Source organism: Ascaphus truei, chromosome 14 (genome assembly GCF_040206685.1).
Source record: "Ascaphus truei isolate aAscTru1 chromosome 14, aAscTru1.hap1, whole genome shotgun sequence".
Taxonomy (NCBI): domain Eukaryota; kingdom Metazoa; phylum Chordata; class Amphibia; order Anura; family Ascaphidae; genus Ascaphus; species Ascaphus truei.
The window spans coordinates 23,714,306-23,732,676 of record NC_134496.1 but is presented as its reverse complement, the minus strand read 5'-3'; the positions used below and the strand labels follow the sequence as shown (position 1 = coordinate 23,732,676).

The 18,371-nt window shown below is 42.9% G+C and overlaps 1 protein-coding gene across 10 annotated transcripts in view; it reads left to right on the top strand.

Annotated features, from left to right (window-relative positions):
• DOCK10 (dedicator of cytokinesis 10) overlaps nucleotides 1–18,371 on the top strand; it is a 238,988-nt gene that overhangs the window by 160,513 nt on the left and 60,104 nt on the right. For all 10 annotated transcript variants that reach the window (XM_075570118.1, XM_075570116.1, XM_075570119.1 and 7 more), the window contains exons 22-30: nucleotides 1,909–1,995; nucleotides 2,568–2,660; nucleotides 4,760–4,878; nucleotides 5,783–5,852; nucleotides 8,982–9,095; nucleotides 11,284–11,355; nucleotides 12,414–12,560; nucleotides 14,580–14,663; nucleotides 18,244–18,340. In XM_075570118.1, coding sequence (XP_075426233.1) covers nucleotides 1,909–1,995; nucleotides 2,568–2,660; nucleotides 4,760–4,878; nucleotides 5,783–5,852; nucleotides 8,982–9,095; nucleotides 11,284–11,355; nucleotides 12,414–12,560; nucleotides 14,580–14,663; nucleotides 18,244–18,340 — 883 coding nt within the window. The remainder of the gene's footprint in view (nucleotides 1–1,908; nucleotides 1,996–2,567; nucleotides 2,661–4,759; nucleotides 4,879–5,782; nucleotides 5,853–8,981; nucleotides 9,096–11,283; nucleotides 11,356–12,413; nucleotides 12,561–14,579; nucleotides 14,664–18,243; nucleotides 18,341–18,371) is intronic.

The window sequence follows — 18,371 nt, the reverse complement described above, 5'->3', positions numbered from 1 at the left end:
TGATCCCCAATTACACTTATCAGAGCTTTGTAAATCCCAGCTTATATCGGACCTTGGTGAATCCCGATTTATATCGGACCTTAGTGAATCGCGTCTTATATCGTACCTTAGTGCAAGGAAGCGCAAACTTTTTTTCCCCTGCGCCCCCCCGCCGGCTGTCCTGCTCTCCGCGCGCCCCCCTCCCTCCCTTCTCCTTACCGTGGTTTCCAGCGTCTGGGCGTCATGACGTCATGTTGTTGTCATAGCAACGCAACATCACTTAACCCCGCGGCGTAAGTAAGGTTTACAGAGGCCTTCGCCGCTTCCCTGGCACTTCATTTAAGTGCCTCCTGCAGTTGATCTTGCGTGCCCCCCAGTTTGCGCACCGCTAGTGAATCACATCTTATATCAGACCTTAGTGAATCCCGGTTTATATCGGACCTTAGTGAATCCTGGCTTATATTGGACCTCAGTAAATTCTGGCTTATATCGGACCTTTGTGAATCCTGGCTTATATTGGACCTCAGTAAATTCTGGTTTATATCAGACTTTAGTGAATCCCGGCTTATATCGGACCTTAGTGAATCCCATTTTATATCGGACCTTAGTGAATCTTGGTTTATATCGGACCTTAGTGAATCTTGGTTTATATCGGACCTTAGTGAATCTTGGTTTATTTCAGACCTTAGTGAATTGCGGCTTATATTGGACCTTGGTGAATCCCGCCTTATATTCGAGTTTAGTAAATCACATCTTATATCGGACCTCAGTAAATCCCATCTTATATCGGACCTTGGTGAATCCCGGCTTATATCAGACCTTAGTGAATCCTGGCGTTTGGGACCTTAGTGAATCCTGGCTTATATCGGACCTTATTGATTCACGGTTTATATTGGACCTTAGTTAATCATGGTTTATATCGGACCTTTGTGAATCCTGGCTTATATCGGACCTTAGTGAATCCTGGCTTATATCGGACCTTAGTGAATCCTGGCTTATATCGGACCTTTGTGAATCCTGGCTTATATCGAACTTTAGTGAATCCTGGCATATATCGGACCTTTGTGAATCCTGGCTTATATCGGACCTTGGTGAATTCTGGCGGTTATGTTCAAATTTATACCCCAGAAGTCCCAATGTTCTGAGATTAAATGCTTTCAACTTATTCTGCTCCTCTATTAATATCTTAATTGTTTACTTGTCTTTCTGCAGCCAAATTGCACGCTTTGTTGTGAAATTCATAAGTTGTCTTTTTCTATTGGCTTTCAAACACGAGTCTGGGAGTATCTGGATGCTGACCAAAGATAACCTCATACATTGCTCACAGATGTGAAACCCTTGTTAAAAAAAAAAATCTCTTAGAAACCAACAATACAATTTAGTTACATTGCTTGTGAATGCTTGAAATATGTTAAAAAATACAATTATTTCACTGTAGCTCATTTTAAATATGGTCTTTTATATATATATATATATATATATATATATATATATATATATATATATATATATATATACGAGAAGAAAACAGAGAGCGCACGCCCCATAGTGTAATATTGTACATTTAATAAAAACAGGGATTGGGGGAGGGAAAAGGAACACTCACAAAGGTAATAAAAATTCAAGCAATTTGTGATAATAATCACCGTCAGCGAGGTAAACACCGTCCCGGATCACACCGACAGTCCAGATGAATAATTCTTGCCGGTTCACCAGTATAAGTTCATCCTCAAATGGTCCCGCAGATAGTGCTCCACGTGTCTGCTTCCAATACAGCTTACGACTAAAACAACCTCATACTTGCACGCTCCGGCCGTAAAGCGTGCACTTGCGTGACGACGTAATGTCGCAATTGCGTACCCAAAAGGGTATATATATTCTACATATTCTATATATATCCAATATTATCTCAATTTACATTTGTTTCAGCAAAGTGGGAGTGATTTCAAGTTGGTAGATGGAGGAAAACCACTTTTTAAAGTGTCAACACTTGTTGTATCAACAATATATACACAGGTAAGTTTCTTACAAATACTAGGAATTCATATGACCGGTATTGTTTGTTACAGGCTTTATAAGCCGGGTCCTTTAAGAATGTGCGTTTTGATATAGTGAATTAACACTAAAGTGTTAGTATACAATAAATGTACTAATAATAAATGGGGGAGAAAAAATATATATACGAACACTCAATTGGCCTCAATAGCACCGATTGATGGTTTCAGTCCAAACATAGGTGCAGATGGTGAATAGACCACATTTATTTCACATATATTATGCTATACTGTAGGTACTGTATATATAATCACCAATGCCTTTCACAAGAAGACCATGGCAAAGCCTTACATAATATCTCTGCTAATTAATTGACTACCTCATGTATGAGTCATTGGGCGTTTTTCTTATAGTGCACTACTGCACAGAAACTCTTATTGGATGGAATGGGAGCCTCCATGCTGTGTTGCCTGATCGGCACTATCTCTCTTTAATGAATTACCCCATTTGATACAAAATAAACCTTATTTTGAATGTATCCATGAATCCGCAGTAACGTGTCATCTTTTCTTTCCATGTTTTGTCTTTTTTAGGATCCATATCTGAATAGCTTTTTCCAGCAGTGCCAAAAACGTGAAGACGATCTCTCCAAACCTCTCTCCGTAGACTTCATGGTCTCCTGTAAGGTAGAGTTACTCCAGAACAAATACATATTTAGTAGGCTAAAGCCTGCATATGTGCGAGTAACAGCCCCCCCCCTCCCCCACGATCCCACCTCTCTTTATGCTGTATATCCACTCCTCCTGTCTCAAAGATTTGTTAATGGATGACCACTCTCCTTTACTTCTCCCAGGATTTCTCTTGGGATGGTCTGTCACTTTCAAGGTCTTATTTTTTCCCCAGAGTTAATTGAGCAAAACTCAACCTCCCCATATGAAGCTATTTACCAGGTCTCTATCATCTACACCCATAAAACATTGAGATAGCACAGCTCACGGTTCCCAGAGCACAGCTACATCCCTTAAAGGGACCATGCCAGGGTTTGGTAGACTCATGCTACATCTGTATGTTGAAAAGCCTGGTATGCCCCTATTGACAAACTGACTCCACTTCATCATGATGTTGCAGGCGAGTAAAGATAGGCAAATCCGCCCAAATCCGTTTCCAGGATCTTCTAACATTTTCCCCACAAAATCCGTTTCGCGGTGTAAAATCCGCAAACAGATTTGGTCGGTTTTAATCCGTGCAGATTCATCAAAATCCGCCATTGGATACAACCCGTGAACAGATTTGTAGAATCCAATCTGCAGATTCAGCAATCCGTTGGCATTTTCTTAAGAATCTGGCAATGGATGGCTGAATGCGCAGGTTAGATTCTACAAATCCGTCCACGGGCTGCGGAATCCGCAAAGTGTATTGTTCACTTTATTTATTTTTTGTAGATAAGGTCTTTTTATCTCACCTTCATATTCACTCTGGGATAAAGTGTGGTCTAAACTCCCTCTTACAAACTGTGTTCTTATGCTCCAATTAATCTAATTCAACGACCGCTTATGAATAAAGCAGGGTATTTCATATAAAGTCATGTAGGAACATGCCATTAGTGTCTTTATTTCTAGCAGGCCAACTTTGAAATGTGAATGTCTACTGTAATATTATGGTTTTAAAATATTAATAGGACAACCATGCATGTCTTTGTCATATAGAAATAGAACTGCAAAAATGTCTGAATATTCATATTTTCTGGCCATTTTTCTTACACTATCTCTGATGGTCAGTTGGTCTAGGATCTGTGTATAAGAAGTGAAGTGTATATTAACTGTTTTGATGTGTCCTGTTGGAAATTCTGGAATTGTCATCTAATACAGGTGATGTTATGTGAAAGCTATATATTATATTATGTCTAATGAAGACTTAGGGGACCATCTTGAAGGTTCATTATAGATGAAATTGTAAGGTGCAGAGCTTTAAAATCCCCCTGTTCCCTTCTTCAAGTGTACCACAGGTCAGGTTTTCATGATATCCCTGCTTCAGCACAGGTGGCTCAATCAGTCTCTGCTTCAGCACAGATGGCTCAGTCTCTGCTTCAGCACAGGTGGCTCAATCAGTCCCTGCATCAACACAGGTGACTCAATCAGAGGCTGTCTTCTACTGAGCCTCTGATTGACCCACCTGTGCTGAAGCTGGGATATTCTGAAAACCTGACCTGTTGGGAGGGGGGGGCTTGAGGACTGGAGTTGCGCACCCCTGGAATAGGATACAGAGGAGACGAGACCTGTGAGCTTCCAAAAGCTCAGTACAGTAAATTTTAACTACTCTATGAAAAACTATCATCTTGGTCCCCTAAAAAATCTTCACTTCTCCATGACCAAAATAGGTACTAGAACTTTGAGTTTTGTCTATTAAAGCCTGAACAGACACCAAATATTGAAGGTGATGGAGGTTATGAGATTCTCAAAGCTGCGACATGGAAGCACCTAAAAACTGGGGCACGGCAAGGGCTCCCTTTGCCCACGTGAAGATTAAATCTTCCCAGGCAATGTAAAAGTTGGCTTCACAGCATAGTGGGCAAATTCTACTAAGCAGTGCTAAAACAATAAAATACCTTATGGCTCAGTCCATTGAATAGAATGAAAGGTCTCTTATGGTTTATCACTACTTAGTATATATGGATCTTTTCTTTGTATAGTTCTAAACAAAAGGAATAAGACAATACCTAGCACACAAGGTCATGATGTGTTTCTACTGCTTCCTTAGCTACTTCTACTGATTCTTCTATCCCCAGAAATTACTGAAAGTTGAGAAGATCCATGTGATTATAAACTTTCTTCCGGTTATACTGAACCAACTGTTTCATATTTTGACACAAAATAATGATGATGGCATCATCACTGTCACCACCAGGTATTATTATTATTATTATTATTACTATTATTATTATCAGTGGTTGATAAATCACCAAAAAATCTACTCGCCGAACAAAAAAAATCTACTCGCTACCTAGTACTACACGTGTGCTGCTTGGGCCAAAAGGAGCTCGCCACGATGTTAAATCCACTCGCCCGGGGCGAGCAAATGTATAGGTTTGTCGAACACTGATTATTATTATACATGCTTTACCCTATGAGATTTTAATATATAGATAAGACAGGGTAATAATACAAAATATACGTTTACTTCAGTCATTTTTCCTCAACAGGGAGAAAAATGAAAATCTGGGTATTATTTATGTTAGAGGCAATGTAGGTTTTTATCTAATCAGTGATGGTCTTTAGCATTAACCGGCATTTATTTGTCTGTGTCTATGTGTACCTCATACCCCTGCCCTTTTTAAAATGATTATTTATTGAACTGGGGGGTCATCATGAACGTCATCATATGCTATTTTTCCCCTCCGCAAAATGGCTTCTAGCTTTTCTGCCATGAGCCAATAGAATACTACTGTGTCCTTGGCACATGATGTTGAGGCTTTCTGTTGGGTGAACCCAACCGCCATCTTGATTTTATTCGATTAGCAGATATAAGGTTAATGCTAATATCATGCAACCAGGGGATCCCCAAAACAGAGAATAGCACGGCTCAGCTCTGGAAGATTCCCTCTGGTTCATATTTTGGAAATGAAAAATCAAGTATTTGGGGGACTTTTGCTTTAACGTAGGCTACGGGGAATTTCATTCTCATTCAGTCATCCCCACATTACAGTAGCTTGTAATAACCAGTGAGGATATGTACATGCTCTGTTACTGTGTGTCATACCGTACATAGGCTATCTGACAGTTGTAATATGCTTGATTAATCTATATTTCAGAGTCCTTACTGACATTGTAGCCAAATGCAACGAAGAACATTTGGAGCATTACGTCAATTCTTACATAAAGGTAATTCAATGCTTCTGTTGGGGTCACTAGTATGTAAGTAAGTAAAGGAAACATGCGCAGTGTGCCACTTACCGCAGCAATCCCCCACAACATCAAGATTTGTAATAAATCTTATATAAACCTGCGTCACGCAATGTTCCAAGGGCCTCCTGATAGCAATGTCAATATACATATATATTGATTTACTATTGCGAGTACTTGGAAGAAAAACAAAGATAGCTGTGGGGTCACCCAATCGGAAGCTGCAATGTCATTCCACGATGATGTCACAGCTTTGTGGCGTCCATCAGAGTGAGGCTGACTCCAGTGGCCATGTTGTTTCTGCCAGACAATATGTTATGGTAAAGGAAATTCAAATTAATGTCAAGAAATGGAGGGTCCTGTAGCTTGGAGCACCATGGTTCAGCTTTTGGGTCTGGGAATATATATATATACTAGCTGAAAGACCCGGCGTTGCCCGGGAGTCACACTGTCCCCCCCCCCCCACACACACTGTCTCCCCTCCCCCACACACTGTCCCCCCCCCACACACACACACACACACACACACTGCCCCCCCCCTCCCCCACACACACACACAGTCCCCCCTCCCACACACACACACACACACTGCCCCCCCTCCCCCACACACACACTGTCCCCCCCTCCCACACACACACACGGTCCCCCCCCCCACACACACACTGTCCCCCCCTCCCCCACACACACACTGTCCCTCCCCCCCACACACACTGTCCCTCCCCCCCCACACACACACACACACGGTGTCCCAAACACACTGTCCCCCCCTCTCCCCCCCACACACTGTCCCCCCCACACACACACACACTGTTCCCCCCCTCACACACACTGTCCCTCCCCCCCACACACACTGTCCCTCCCCCCCCACACACACACACTGTTCCCCCCTCACACACACACACTGTTCCCCCTCCCCCACACACTGTCCCCCCCCTCACACACACACACACACACTGTCTCCCCCCTCCCCCACACACACACTGTCCCCCCCTCCCCCACACACACACTGTCCCCCCCTCCCCCACACACACACTGTCCCTCCCCCCCCACACACACACGGTGTCCCACACACACTGTCCCCCCCTCTCCCCACGCACACACAAAGCCCCCTCACCTCTGCCAGGACTCACAGCACCTCTCCTCTCTCCCGCGCTCCTCCGATTGTCGCGTGCCTGGCCCTTCTCTGCTCTCCCTTCTCCCGTCCGGGGAGCGCTGCGCACGCGCCCCCTCTCTGCACCTGTGAGTGCGAGCCGCCGGGAAACGTGCAGCAGTGAAGGTGCAGGGCCTGTACGTGTGTCCGGGGGGGAGGGGGAAGGTGAGCTGCGGTCCGGGTGACGGGGGAGAGTGACGGCCACCGGGAGGGGGGAAGGTGAGCTGCAAGGGGGCCTGAAGCAGTGATGTGAGTGTGTGAGGCCAATGAGAGGTGTGCAGGGGCGGGCGGGCCAAGGGACCAATGAGATTTCTCCTAGGGACAGGGAACACACCAGGGAAACATACATACATACAATGCTTTCAGAAATATATAGTAAGATATATATATATATATATATATATATATATATATATATATATACACACACACAGTGGTTGACAAATCACCAAAAAATCTACTCGCCACCTAGTACCAAACGTGTGCTGCATGGGCCAATATTTACTCGCCCAGGAGTTAAATCCACTCGCCCGGGGCGAGCAAATGTATAGGTTTGTCGAACACTGTATATATATATATATATATATATATATATATATATATATATATATATATATATATATATATATATATACAGGCAGTCCTCGGTTATCCGACACAATGCGTTACTCAAAATGGCGTTGGATAGCGAAACGTTGTAAAGCGAAACACGTTTTCCCATAGGAACACTGTTTAAATGAAAGGTTCCGTTCCTGAAGGCATTTTTAATGCTAAAATACACAAAATATTTTACACTGACAATAAGATATGCAGCACACACATACATTATATAGTGTATATACTGTATTATATATATAATATAACATAATATATAATATAAAAATATAATATATTATATAGTACAATATATATATTTTATACACAAACAACTTTGCAAAGCGTCGTAAGAGCTTGGATAAGCCGTTTTGGCGTTGTAAAAATGAACATAGGTATGCATTGCATAGCGTTGGATAAGCCATTCGTTGTAAAACGAAGCGTTGTAAAACGAGGACTGCCTGTATATATATATATACATCTGAACCGCTTGTTTTTTTTGGGGGGGGGGTTACACGTACAAAATACAAATAAATATTTAAACTACTGTATTTCCTTTTCTCTTCCCAATGATCTTACCCCAGATTAGTAAGTACTGTTGGCATTTTACCATTTGTGTTTGAAAAACCCAAGAAAGGTCCCAGCCTACGTGTAGGACCCAAATATTGATTTCATAGTTCTTCCATTTGTTTTACATGGGTGAGAAGCAGGGGGTCCCCAGCACCCCCTGGCTCCCCAGATACCTGCTGCTGAATGTAGCTGCTGAATGTAGCGCCGGTACAGTCCCCTCCAAAATGGTGGTTTCAATTTCTCGCATCCCGCAGGTCAATAGTAAAACCAAAACAGGTGACTGTTAAACTATCACAAAGCATCAGCACTACCTTTACTGGTATGGATCTTGACAACCCGGAGGTCCCTGGTACTGAAATTAACGTGGTTCAGCTAAAGGGACCCCTGCTTCCCATCGTGGTATAGGGAAGGGGTGGCCAACTCCAGTCCTCAAGCACCACCAAAAGGTCAGCTTTTAAGGATATCCCTGCTCAGAATGACTGAGCCACCTGTGCTGAAGCAGGCATATACCTAATACAGGTTGTATACTGGGCCTGGTGGTGGCCTTTGTGGACTTAAGTTGACCACCTCTGGTACAGGGGGATATAGTGGGGTTGGGGGGGGTGTCTTTTACATTCTTGCATATTTAATCCAGAAAGCATCACTCAGAGACTGGAGTTCTCCTTTTCTTATTATTGATGAACCTCAATCGCACAAATTCAAACACCAACCATATTTGGGACCGTATCATGTGTACAGTTGTTACACTCAGAGCGTAATATATACAGTGTATGTTTATTCTTTTTATCTCTTAGTACGTGTTTAAAACAAAATCCTACGCGGAAAGGACTGTCCATGAGGAACTTGCTAAAGGCTTGACAAGCCTGTTAAAATCCAATGAGCAAGCTACAATAAAGCATGTTTTAAGGGTAAGTTTTCTGAAGTGTGACGTGCCTTTATTACCACCCTCTTCAATAACAATTTTGTATTTTTACATTGATTTGATGCAGGAGAAGCTGGGGTCAATGACATCCGCCCTGGTCCCTGGGGACCCCTCGTTCTCTGAAATATTTACTTTTAAAACTTCCAGACAAGAATTCTTCCCGGAAGAACAATTTTGCTGCTGGGGTCACCCTCGCTTTGGCAGCCAATAGAAAACTCTATTGGCCATCTTGATTTATTTTTTTCATCTAACCTGCATTTTTAAAAAGTTAGATAGTAAGGGAACCGGGTGGTCCCTGGAAAATAGAGCACTGCATTTGAGTCCTAGAGCAGTGGTTCACGACTCCAACCCTCAAGGACCCCTTACAGTCCAGGTTAAGGATATCCTCACATTAGCACAAGTGGCTCAATCACTACAGTAGCTTGGTCATTTTGACCGAACTATCTGTGTTCAAGCAGGAATATCCATAAAACTTGGACTGTTAGGGCCGGGGGCCTTGAGGACTGAAGTTGGCAACCACTGCTCTAGACATACGGAGGTTCCCAACTCGTGATCTGAAGGACCACTTGACTTTAATGGGGCTTTTCATGTGATAGCACGTCATCTGCGCTCACAAAGTACAGAATAAGGGCCAATATGATTGGGCCACCTGTGCTAATGAGAGGATAGCCTTAAAAACGGTTAGTGGTCCTGGAGGACTGGAGTTGGGAACCTCTGCTCTAGAGCCGGGGTGCACAAAGAAGGGGCCGCGCCTGTTACTTCAAGGTTGTTACAGAGGCCCTGCGCTTCCCCGAAGGCATTTAAAATAAATGCCGGGGATCGCGCAAGGCCTGTGTAACTTTTCACTTACCTGGCGTTCCAGCGACGCGTCTCCATTGCAACTGGCGTCAAATGACCCTGCGGCATAATTTGACGCTTGAGCCATGCAGGGAGGGGGGGGGGCACGAGCCGGAGGGGAGAGGATACAGGGGGCGCATGTAGGTAAGTTTGTGCACCCGTGCTCTGGAGGACCCACAGACCAAATAATAATAAGAAAAACAAAAAAGAACAAACGAGTAGTATGGCTGGAGTGCCGTTCTCCCAGCCCCCGCCCAGTTTTTGTTTCTTAGCTTGTGTCTACGCTAAATATAATAATCTGCTTATTCACACATCTTCCATTTTATTTGGCTTGGTAGTAAAAGGAGTTTATGTTGATGTGATTTGGGGAAATTGATTATAGCAAGGTGCTTAAAGCAACAAGCCAACCTCATTGGGGTTGTACTAGAAACACCAAAACACTGTGCAAGCACACCAAGTCAAAAAGCTAAATCAAAAAGATAAGAGCAAGAATAATCTACCAATGCCATGGGGTGCCATTGTTTTTATTATTATTATTATTATTATTATTATTATTATTACTGCTCATTAAACATGATACCTTTTTTTTCCAATTTTTTAGCTGGTGTGCCATTTGGTTTAACACTTCTGTGTTTAGGGGATAGTACAAGTTTTGTCACTAAATAGACTGTGATGAATGCTCTCATGAGTCCATACTCAGTATGATATGAACAGCCATCTCTTTCACAAGAAGACAGTTTCAGAGGATATTCTATAAAGACCGTAATGTGTGAGCAGATGAGACGCATAACTTTGTGTTTTCCACACTTTTAAATCATTATCCAAGTTCTATTCTATTTTGTCTTGCAGGATTCCACATTTGGTGTGTGTATAGTATATTATCTATTAAGACTGTTGGAATGTATTTAAACATTCCTTATTTGAATATAAATATCTACATAGCTTTCACACAATAGCCTCCAAATTGGCTCAATAGTAAACATTAATGAATGATTAAGTCAGCAACGACACTCCGTGATTTACAGTATATTTAACACGTTAATCCATGAACATATCATTATTATAAACCATGTATTTTCTACAGTACTTAACACTATATCTCCCGGCTCATCTCACAACTGTAAAAACATGTTTATTGTCTAATACTGCGGGAAAAACAGGCTTGTTTTCTGTGATACAGTGTGTTACAGGTTAAGGCCCTAGAAGCTGTCTGCTTCTCCATGCCAGGGCAGCCTTTCCTTTACAGTCATTGAAATGACACTTTCCTGACCTAGAGAAGCAGTTTCACAACATACCGAGGAAGCACCTAATAGTTGGGTTTTTCTCCTTTTTAACAGCATTCCTGGTTCTTCTTTGCGATCATCATCAAATCCATGGCCCAACATCTCCATTACAATAACATGATGCAGGTAAAAAGATAAATATTTCCATGATTGTTTCAGTGATGAAGAGATGCTGAAGTATTACTTAGAATATACCTCGCCGTATATACTGTACACATGGGATATTCAAATCATTCTTTAGTGCTGGTCTCAATTGAGCACAACGTTTCTGGCTGTTCTAGTATACCTGTTGCCATGGTCAAAGACTGAGCCTCTGATTGAGCCACCTGTGCTGACGCAGGGATATCCTGAAAACCTGACCTGTTGGGGGTGGAGGGGGTGGGGGAGGACTGGTGTTGAGCACCCTGCCCTATACAGTACACTTGAAGGGAACAGCTGGATTTTGAAAGCTCTGCACCTTATAATTTGATCTATGAAGGACTTTCAAGTTGGTTCCCTAAGTCTTCATTAGACATATAACATATAATATGTTAGCTTTCAAATACAGTAACATCACCTGTAGTAGATAAGGCCACAATTTCATACATCAGAGCGGATATTACCCGCGGCACCTTCCCCGGTAAGTATTCTTTGGAACTAGGGGGTCCCTGGAGCTGAAATGAATACGGTTCTGCTCTGGAGACACCCTGCTTCCTATACATGTAAAAGGGGTGGAAAGGGAGTGGGCAAAGAAAATAAACAGAGTAAGGGGACCTGCTCCTTTAATGCTAATACACCTTCATTGTTCTGAATCCAACACCTTGTAATGTGGAGCTACGAAAAAGTTACAATCTACACTACCCTGCAGACAGAAGTATTATCAACATAAAAACTCACTCATATGTTACAGCTAGCTAATGTACAACGAGAAGCTATACCAAGGATGGCCACGCCAGTGTTCAATGGCCACCGACAGGTCAGGTTTTAAGGATATCCCTACTTCAGCACAGGTAGCTCAACTGAATGAGCCACCTGTGCTGAAGCACGGATATCCTGAAAACCTGACCTGTTGGTGGCCCTTGAGGACTGGAGTTGGCTACTCCTGCGTTTAGGCATAACTCACTTAACGGAGGTCTGTGGATGTGGGTCTAAAGGGGTTAATGAAAAGTGACGCCGTAACCCATTTGACCTCTTTTTGTTTTAAGGTTCAGCGCACTAAGAGGTTTCCGGACTCGTTCCTCAGTGAGTTGGAATTACTCGTGATGGGTTTCTCGGACCACGTCATTTGGAAATACAGAGACGCTCTGGAAGAAACCAGGAAAGCCAACCTAAGTGTCGGCTATTTTCTAAAGGTGAATATTTGGTGGGACCATGTACTAAAATCTCCCAGCTGGACACGTTGGTGCAAATTGCCGCAAAATAGTGGCACATTGGAGTTATCAAAATAATAACCTCAATGGGTGAATTTATTAAAGATTCCTAGCTGCAACAGTGGAGCGAAATCCCTAAAGCATACAGTGCTCCAGAATAGAATAACAATCCCATAGAAAGCAATGGGAGTTTTGGAATTGATCATGCTGGTGGCATTTGTTTTGCTTTTGGCCCAATTTTGTATCTGGGAGACTTTGATAAATAGAGCCCAAGTTGCTTTTAATTGGATTCTATTTTATTGGTAAGGGATCCCCTTGGGCAGTGGGGAAACTACATTTTTGGCCCCCTGCAAAAATGTTGAAATAGCCTCTAAACAAAAAACACATTTAGTTTCTACCACGGTCCCCCATGTCGATGCCGCCTCCTCTCATCCGCACTGTCCCCCTCTCATCCTCACTGTTCCCCTCTCATCCTCACTGTCCCCCTCTCATCCTCACTGTCCCCCTCTCATCCTCACTGTGTCCCCCTCTCATCTTCACTGTCCCCCTTCCCCACACGTGTCTCTTTCTTATTCTTCCTCCCTCTCTCCCCACCTTTCTTTCACCCAATCGCTCTCACTCTTCCCCTCTTCTCTCACTCACACACAACCCCGCACCTCACTCAATGCCCCTCCACACACACACAAATCCCACACACAGATGCTCACCCCCCCCCCCACACACACACACTAAATCCCCCCGATACACATATTCAATTCCCCCTCACACACACGCTCAATTCCCCTACACACATGCTCAAATTCTCCCCCTCGCTCAATTCCCCCTCCACACACACACTCAATCCCACCCACCACACCCACACACTCAATACCAAAACAAACACACTCCGTTCCCCCCCTCCAGACACACACTCAATTCCCCCTCCACACACACACTCAATCCCACCCACCACCACCCCCACACACACTCAATACCACCACCCTATACACACTTAATCCCCCCCCACAAACACACACACTCAATTCCCCCCCACACACCCTCAGTTCCCCCGCAGACACACACTGAATTTCTCCCCCACTTAAATTTCTCCTGCCACATACTCAAATATCCCCCCTCCTTCCACACTCAATTTCCCCCCTTCCCCACATACTCAAATGCCACCAGAGCCCCCCCCACACACACACACACTCTATTCCCCCCACATGCTCAATTACCCCCCACACACAGTCAATTCCCCCCAACACACACACTCAATCACAACACACACATTTAATCACAACACTCACTCAATCACAACACACACACACACAATAACAACACATACTCAATCACAGTACACAACACACACACTCAATCACAACGGACGCACAGTATTTTACCTGGGGGGGCAAGAGAGGCCTTCTCCAACCCGTGAACTGCTGCAGACTGGGGTGGGGAAACAGACGGGGGAGGAGAGATTGTCTGTGTGCTGGTTTCCTTACAATGCATCTGATCTCAGACGCGCTATTAGAGAGGGTTGGGGTTCCTTAGAATGCATCTGATCTCAGACACGCTATTAGAGAGAGTTGGGGTTCCTTACAATGCATCTGATCTCAGACGCGCTATTAGAGAGAGTGGGGGTTCTGCAGAATTTCACAATATAATTATATGGTTCTTTAACCAAAGTTGGAAATCACTGTACTAAAGGTTAGGGCTTAATGCTGTATATTGAACTTATGCAAATTCATATTCATGTGAATTAATGAAACTTCAAATGATTTGATATTCCTGTAGCTTTGTGATTAGTAATTCTACAATACCCAAACATAAAAACGATACATTCTGTATTGATTTGGCCTTCTTTGATTGCCACAAAATGATAGTTATTTAACCTTGAATACTGAGAATGAATTCCAACGAGAGTAGCAGCAACGTGTACACTTAGAATACTTACTGTATGTGTTATGTGGTTGCCTGGCCATTACCATACAGTATAACCATTACGTCAACTGTGTTTTCTAGCGTTGCTTCACATTCATGGACCGTGGCTTCATATTTAAGATGATCAGCAGCTACATCAATATGTTTGGCCCAGGGGATCACAAGGTAAGAACCAGCATTAATTCCGTGTCTATGTAGTTAACCTTACACTTTGTAGGTGTGTTGTCATGTGTATAATCTTGCATTCGGTAAACATCTCCCATGTCTTATGCTAGCATCTATAGATGATGAATGGCTTACCATTGGTATCCAAAAATATATGTCCCCCTCCTTTCCCTCCACCTCCCCTCCCCCCCACGTCACGCGGACCAATAGAAAGTTACAAGGGGTGATGTCACGCAGCTTCCTACTGGCCCGCAGGACAGCAACCTTTAAACCGGCATACTGTGAACCAAGCCGGGGCTGCTACCAATTTTACTTTCGCCATTGAGCAGAGAACCCCAGAGAAATTTGCATTGCAGTGACCAAAGTTCCCCGTTTTCATTAGACTCGGGAAGATGATAGTCACCTGAATAATTATCACAGCAATTAACATTTTAATTTAACCTCCACTACATCACTGGAAAATATCCAACTGTTCCAACCAGTGGTCAGGCTGCAGAAGCCTGAACCAATGTTCTGCATGTAGATTCAAAGATGCAGAATGTTACTACTGCAGAAAAAAGGCCATATCCTTTGTCTACAGATCAAAGGCTAAACATAAGAGACAAAGGAATTCTGGGAATAGTTCTCAAGCTGTAGCATCAAGAAAAGCAGAGGCTACATTAGGCAATGAGGCAAAATGCTTTACCACATTCAGAATGTCTATGACCAGTTACCTGAAGGGTCCGAAATGATCGCAACTGGACACATCGATGACCGTGAGTGCAAAATGAAAGTTGACTGAGGGTAAAGAGCCTCAATTATAAGTGAATACATATTCCATCGTTTTTTTCTGCAGTATTGCTGCCAAGTTATTAAGGCCTTCAAGTAGCCTTCATGATGATAATGGACAGACTGTTGAACCGGCTGGAAGCTGTGGTGTAAGAGTATGTTATGGTGCCTTCAAGGGAAAGTAAAAGCCTCCCTGAAGGAACTGGTTTACACAATTGGGAATCAGCATCCAACGCATCCAAAGCATCCAACAAGACAACTAATGAATATCACTGAGGAATTTCATAATTTTTTATTTGATGATCGAGTAGCTCACAAATGACCAGCAGCGAATCCTTCAGTTATAGCCATACACATAAAAGCTAGACATGCTTCCTACACCTTATGCCTAAATAGCGTGAGCATCATGCTGCACAGGTAGTCCTTGAGCCAGTCACAGAAATAAAATATGTTTCACCAATTGTTCCAATTCACAAGCTGAATGGAGGCGTGAGAATCAGGGGTGTCTATAAATGGATAGTAAACAAGGCTCTCTCACCTCAACCTTCTCCAAACATACATCTACAGATGATCGTTGATGAGGATGAGATAGTTGCACAGAGAGTCATAACCCATTGAGCCACCTTCTGAGTTAAGAGTCTTCAGTTAGGAATTTCTGTAGCACCAAAAATGTCCCAACGTTTCATGGAAACGCAGCTCTCTAGAATTTCTGGGGTTGCGCCATGTTTTTATGATGTCCTGATCATAGGTCCATCTGAGGATATATTAGCAGAGTGACTTTGAGAAGTTATATCCTGCTTTGAGGCATAAGGTATATGAAAGAAAAATGTGAGATAAAGCTGTCACATTAATGCATCTGGTATCCAATCAACAGGAGACAAGTTAAAAGCAATCCATGATGCTCCTGACCCACCTCTTCAAGCTGATGTGGCTGCAGAAATGATTGCCAAAGACACTACATTGGCTCCTGTTCTGAACTTGGTGTGAAGTGTATGGCCAGCTGAAGAACCCGTCTCAGGTGTTCAGGCCATACACAAACTGTCAACATGAACTGTCTGTTCATAAAGGATGTCTGCTATGGGGAAAGAGAGTTGTCGTTCCAGATAAAGGAAGTTGAGTCATCCTAGTTACAGTATGTGACATGCAGCTATCCTGTAATTGTGTGAATAAAAGCACTAGCCAGAAGTTATGTCTGGTGGCCCAGAATTAATGTAAACATATAGAGAGAGATATAAATGAGTGCAGCGCATGCCAAGCTACTCAACACAGTCTACCTAAAGCCCCAATGTTTCTATGGGAAGTTATTAAGATGCCTTGGTCCAGAAATTGACTTTGCTGGTCCATACAGTATCAAGGCACTGTAAGAATTTCCAGATAATAATTTACTCCTACTTAGAATGGCGATATTAGCCCCATCATAAATTCATAAATGTCTGCCACAACAATCACTGCCTTTCAACAGCTGTTTGCAACTAGATATCCTTGTGTCTGATACTGGAACAGCTTTTATCTTCGAAGACTGGCTGGCAAAGCTTGCCAGGTTCCTCCTGGCTCAATGCATCACTCAGTGCCCGACTATTAGAATCAATCCAATTGAGCTGCTTATGGAATGTTGTCCCAAGATCTACCTTGACCCGTATCAACCCAGACCTACCCCAGCACTTACAGCAAAAGAAGTACCAGACTAGAGTTTTTCTTATCATCATCCTTGTGTTCCTTCTTGTATTTGCAAGAAGCAATGGAGCTGGACCAAAGTGGGTTCCTGCTAGAGTTACAAAGTCAAAGGACCCATCTCCAATAGGGTACAAATAGATGGACAAGACTCGCCATCAATCACCATGTTGACTAGTTACAAAGAGAATCAAGTGTCAGTCAGGGTGAGCCTCCTCTAGAGTCAAGTGTTGATGCTCGAGTTTTGCCCACGGTACCTGATATCCAGGATACCGGAGAACCTCTCTTTCTGCAGAGGAGAGCAATAATTTGTCAGCATGGGTTGAGGTTGTGGCACAGATGCAGAAAACTCCTTCCGTACAGTAGAATGTGCCCCTGATGGATGAACAAATACATTGGCTAAGGAGGGAGAGGTGTTGTACTGTATATGCATAGAGGGTGCTGTAACATGTAGAGTGAATATGTGTCTTCTTAGAAGCTCTCTTGCTCTATCTTGTTTATGTTCCAGTGGGTTCCTAGTAGTGACTAGAGTTTGTAATAAGTTCCCATACTGCATGTTGCTGCAGCAGAATAAAGTGTTGTAAGTTACCAATGCCTACTTCATGACCAAGTACACTCTCCCCATGAGACACCTTCCAGCTCCAGAAGAGTCTGCACAGTATGTCCCATTTACTTGGCGGAATTGATAGTAAGGTTCCATATTTACTAAGCGCTCTTTTGCTTTTTGGCACTTTCCAGTGCTGGAAAACAACTTACAGTCCATTCAAATCAATGGATTTTAGCACTGGACGGTGTCTTATGGAATAGCACTGTTTAGAAAATAGGGGCCATAATACTTTTCAACTTTATAAAATACACATGTAACACAGTACAGGGTGTCTTCTAATCTTCAACTCTGCTCTAAAAGCTACAACCAGCTGACATTTTTTTACATTTGTTATACTGTATCTTGGACGGTCCAAAATGTAATTGATAAATAAAAATGATGCCTTAAGCAGTAAGAAAGGATTAAGAGTAAGACTGACTTCTTTATAACTACTGTAACTGGATAATGTTTTCATGTGTCAGGCTATAAAACGGTTTTTATTTACAACGTTGATAGTATTTTCACCAAATGTAAATTGATGTTGTTATGTTTCAGATTTTGCATCAGTGCAAGTTTGAGTTTCTTGAGGAGGTTTGCACCTATGAGCATTTTGTTCCGCTGTGCTTACCTGTAAGATCTGCAGACATCCCAGGTAGGTTAATCAGATACCTGTTTATTGTACT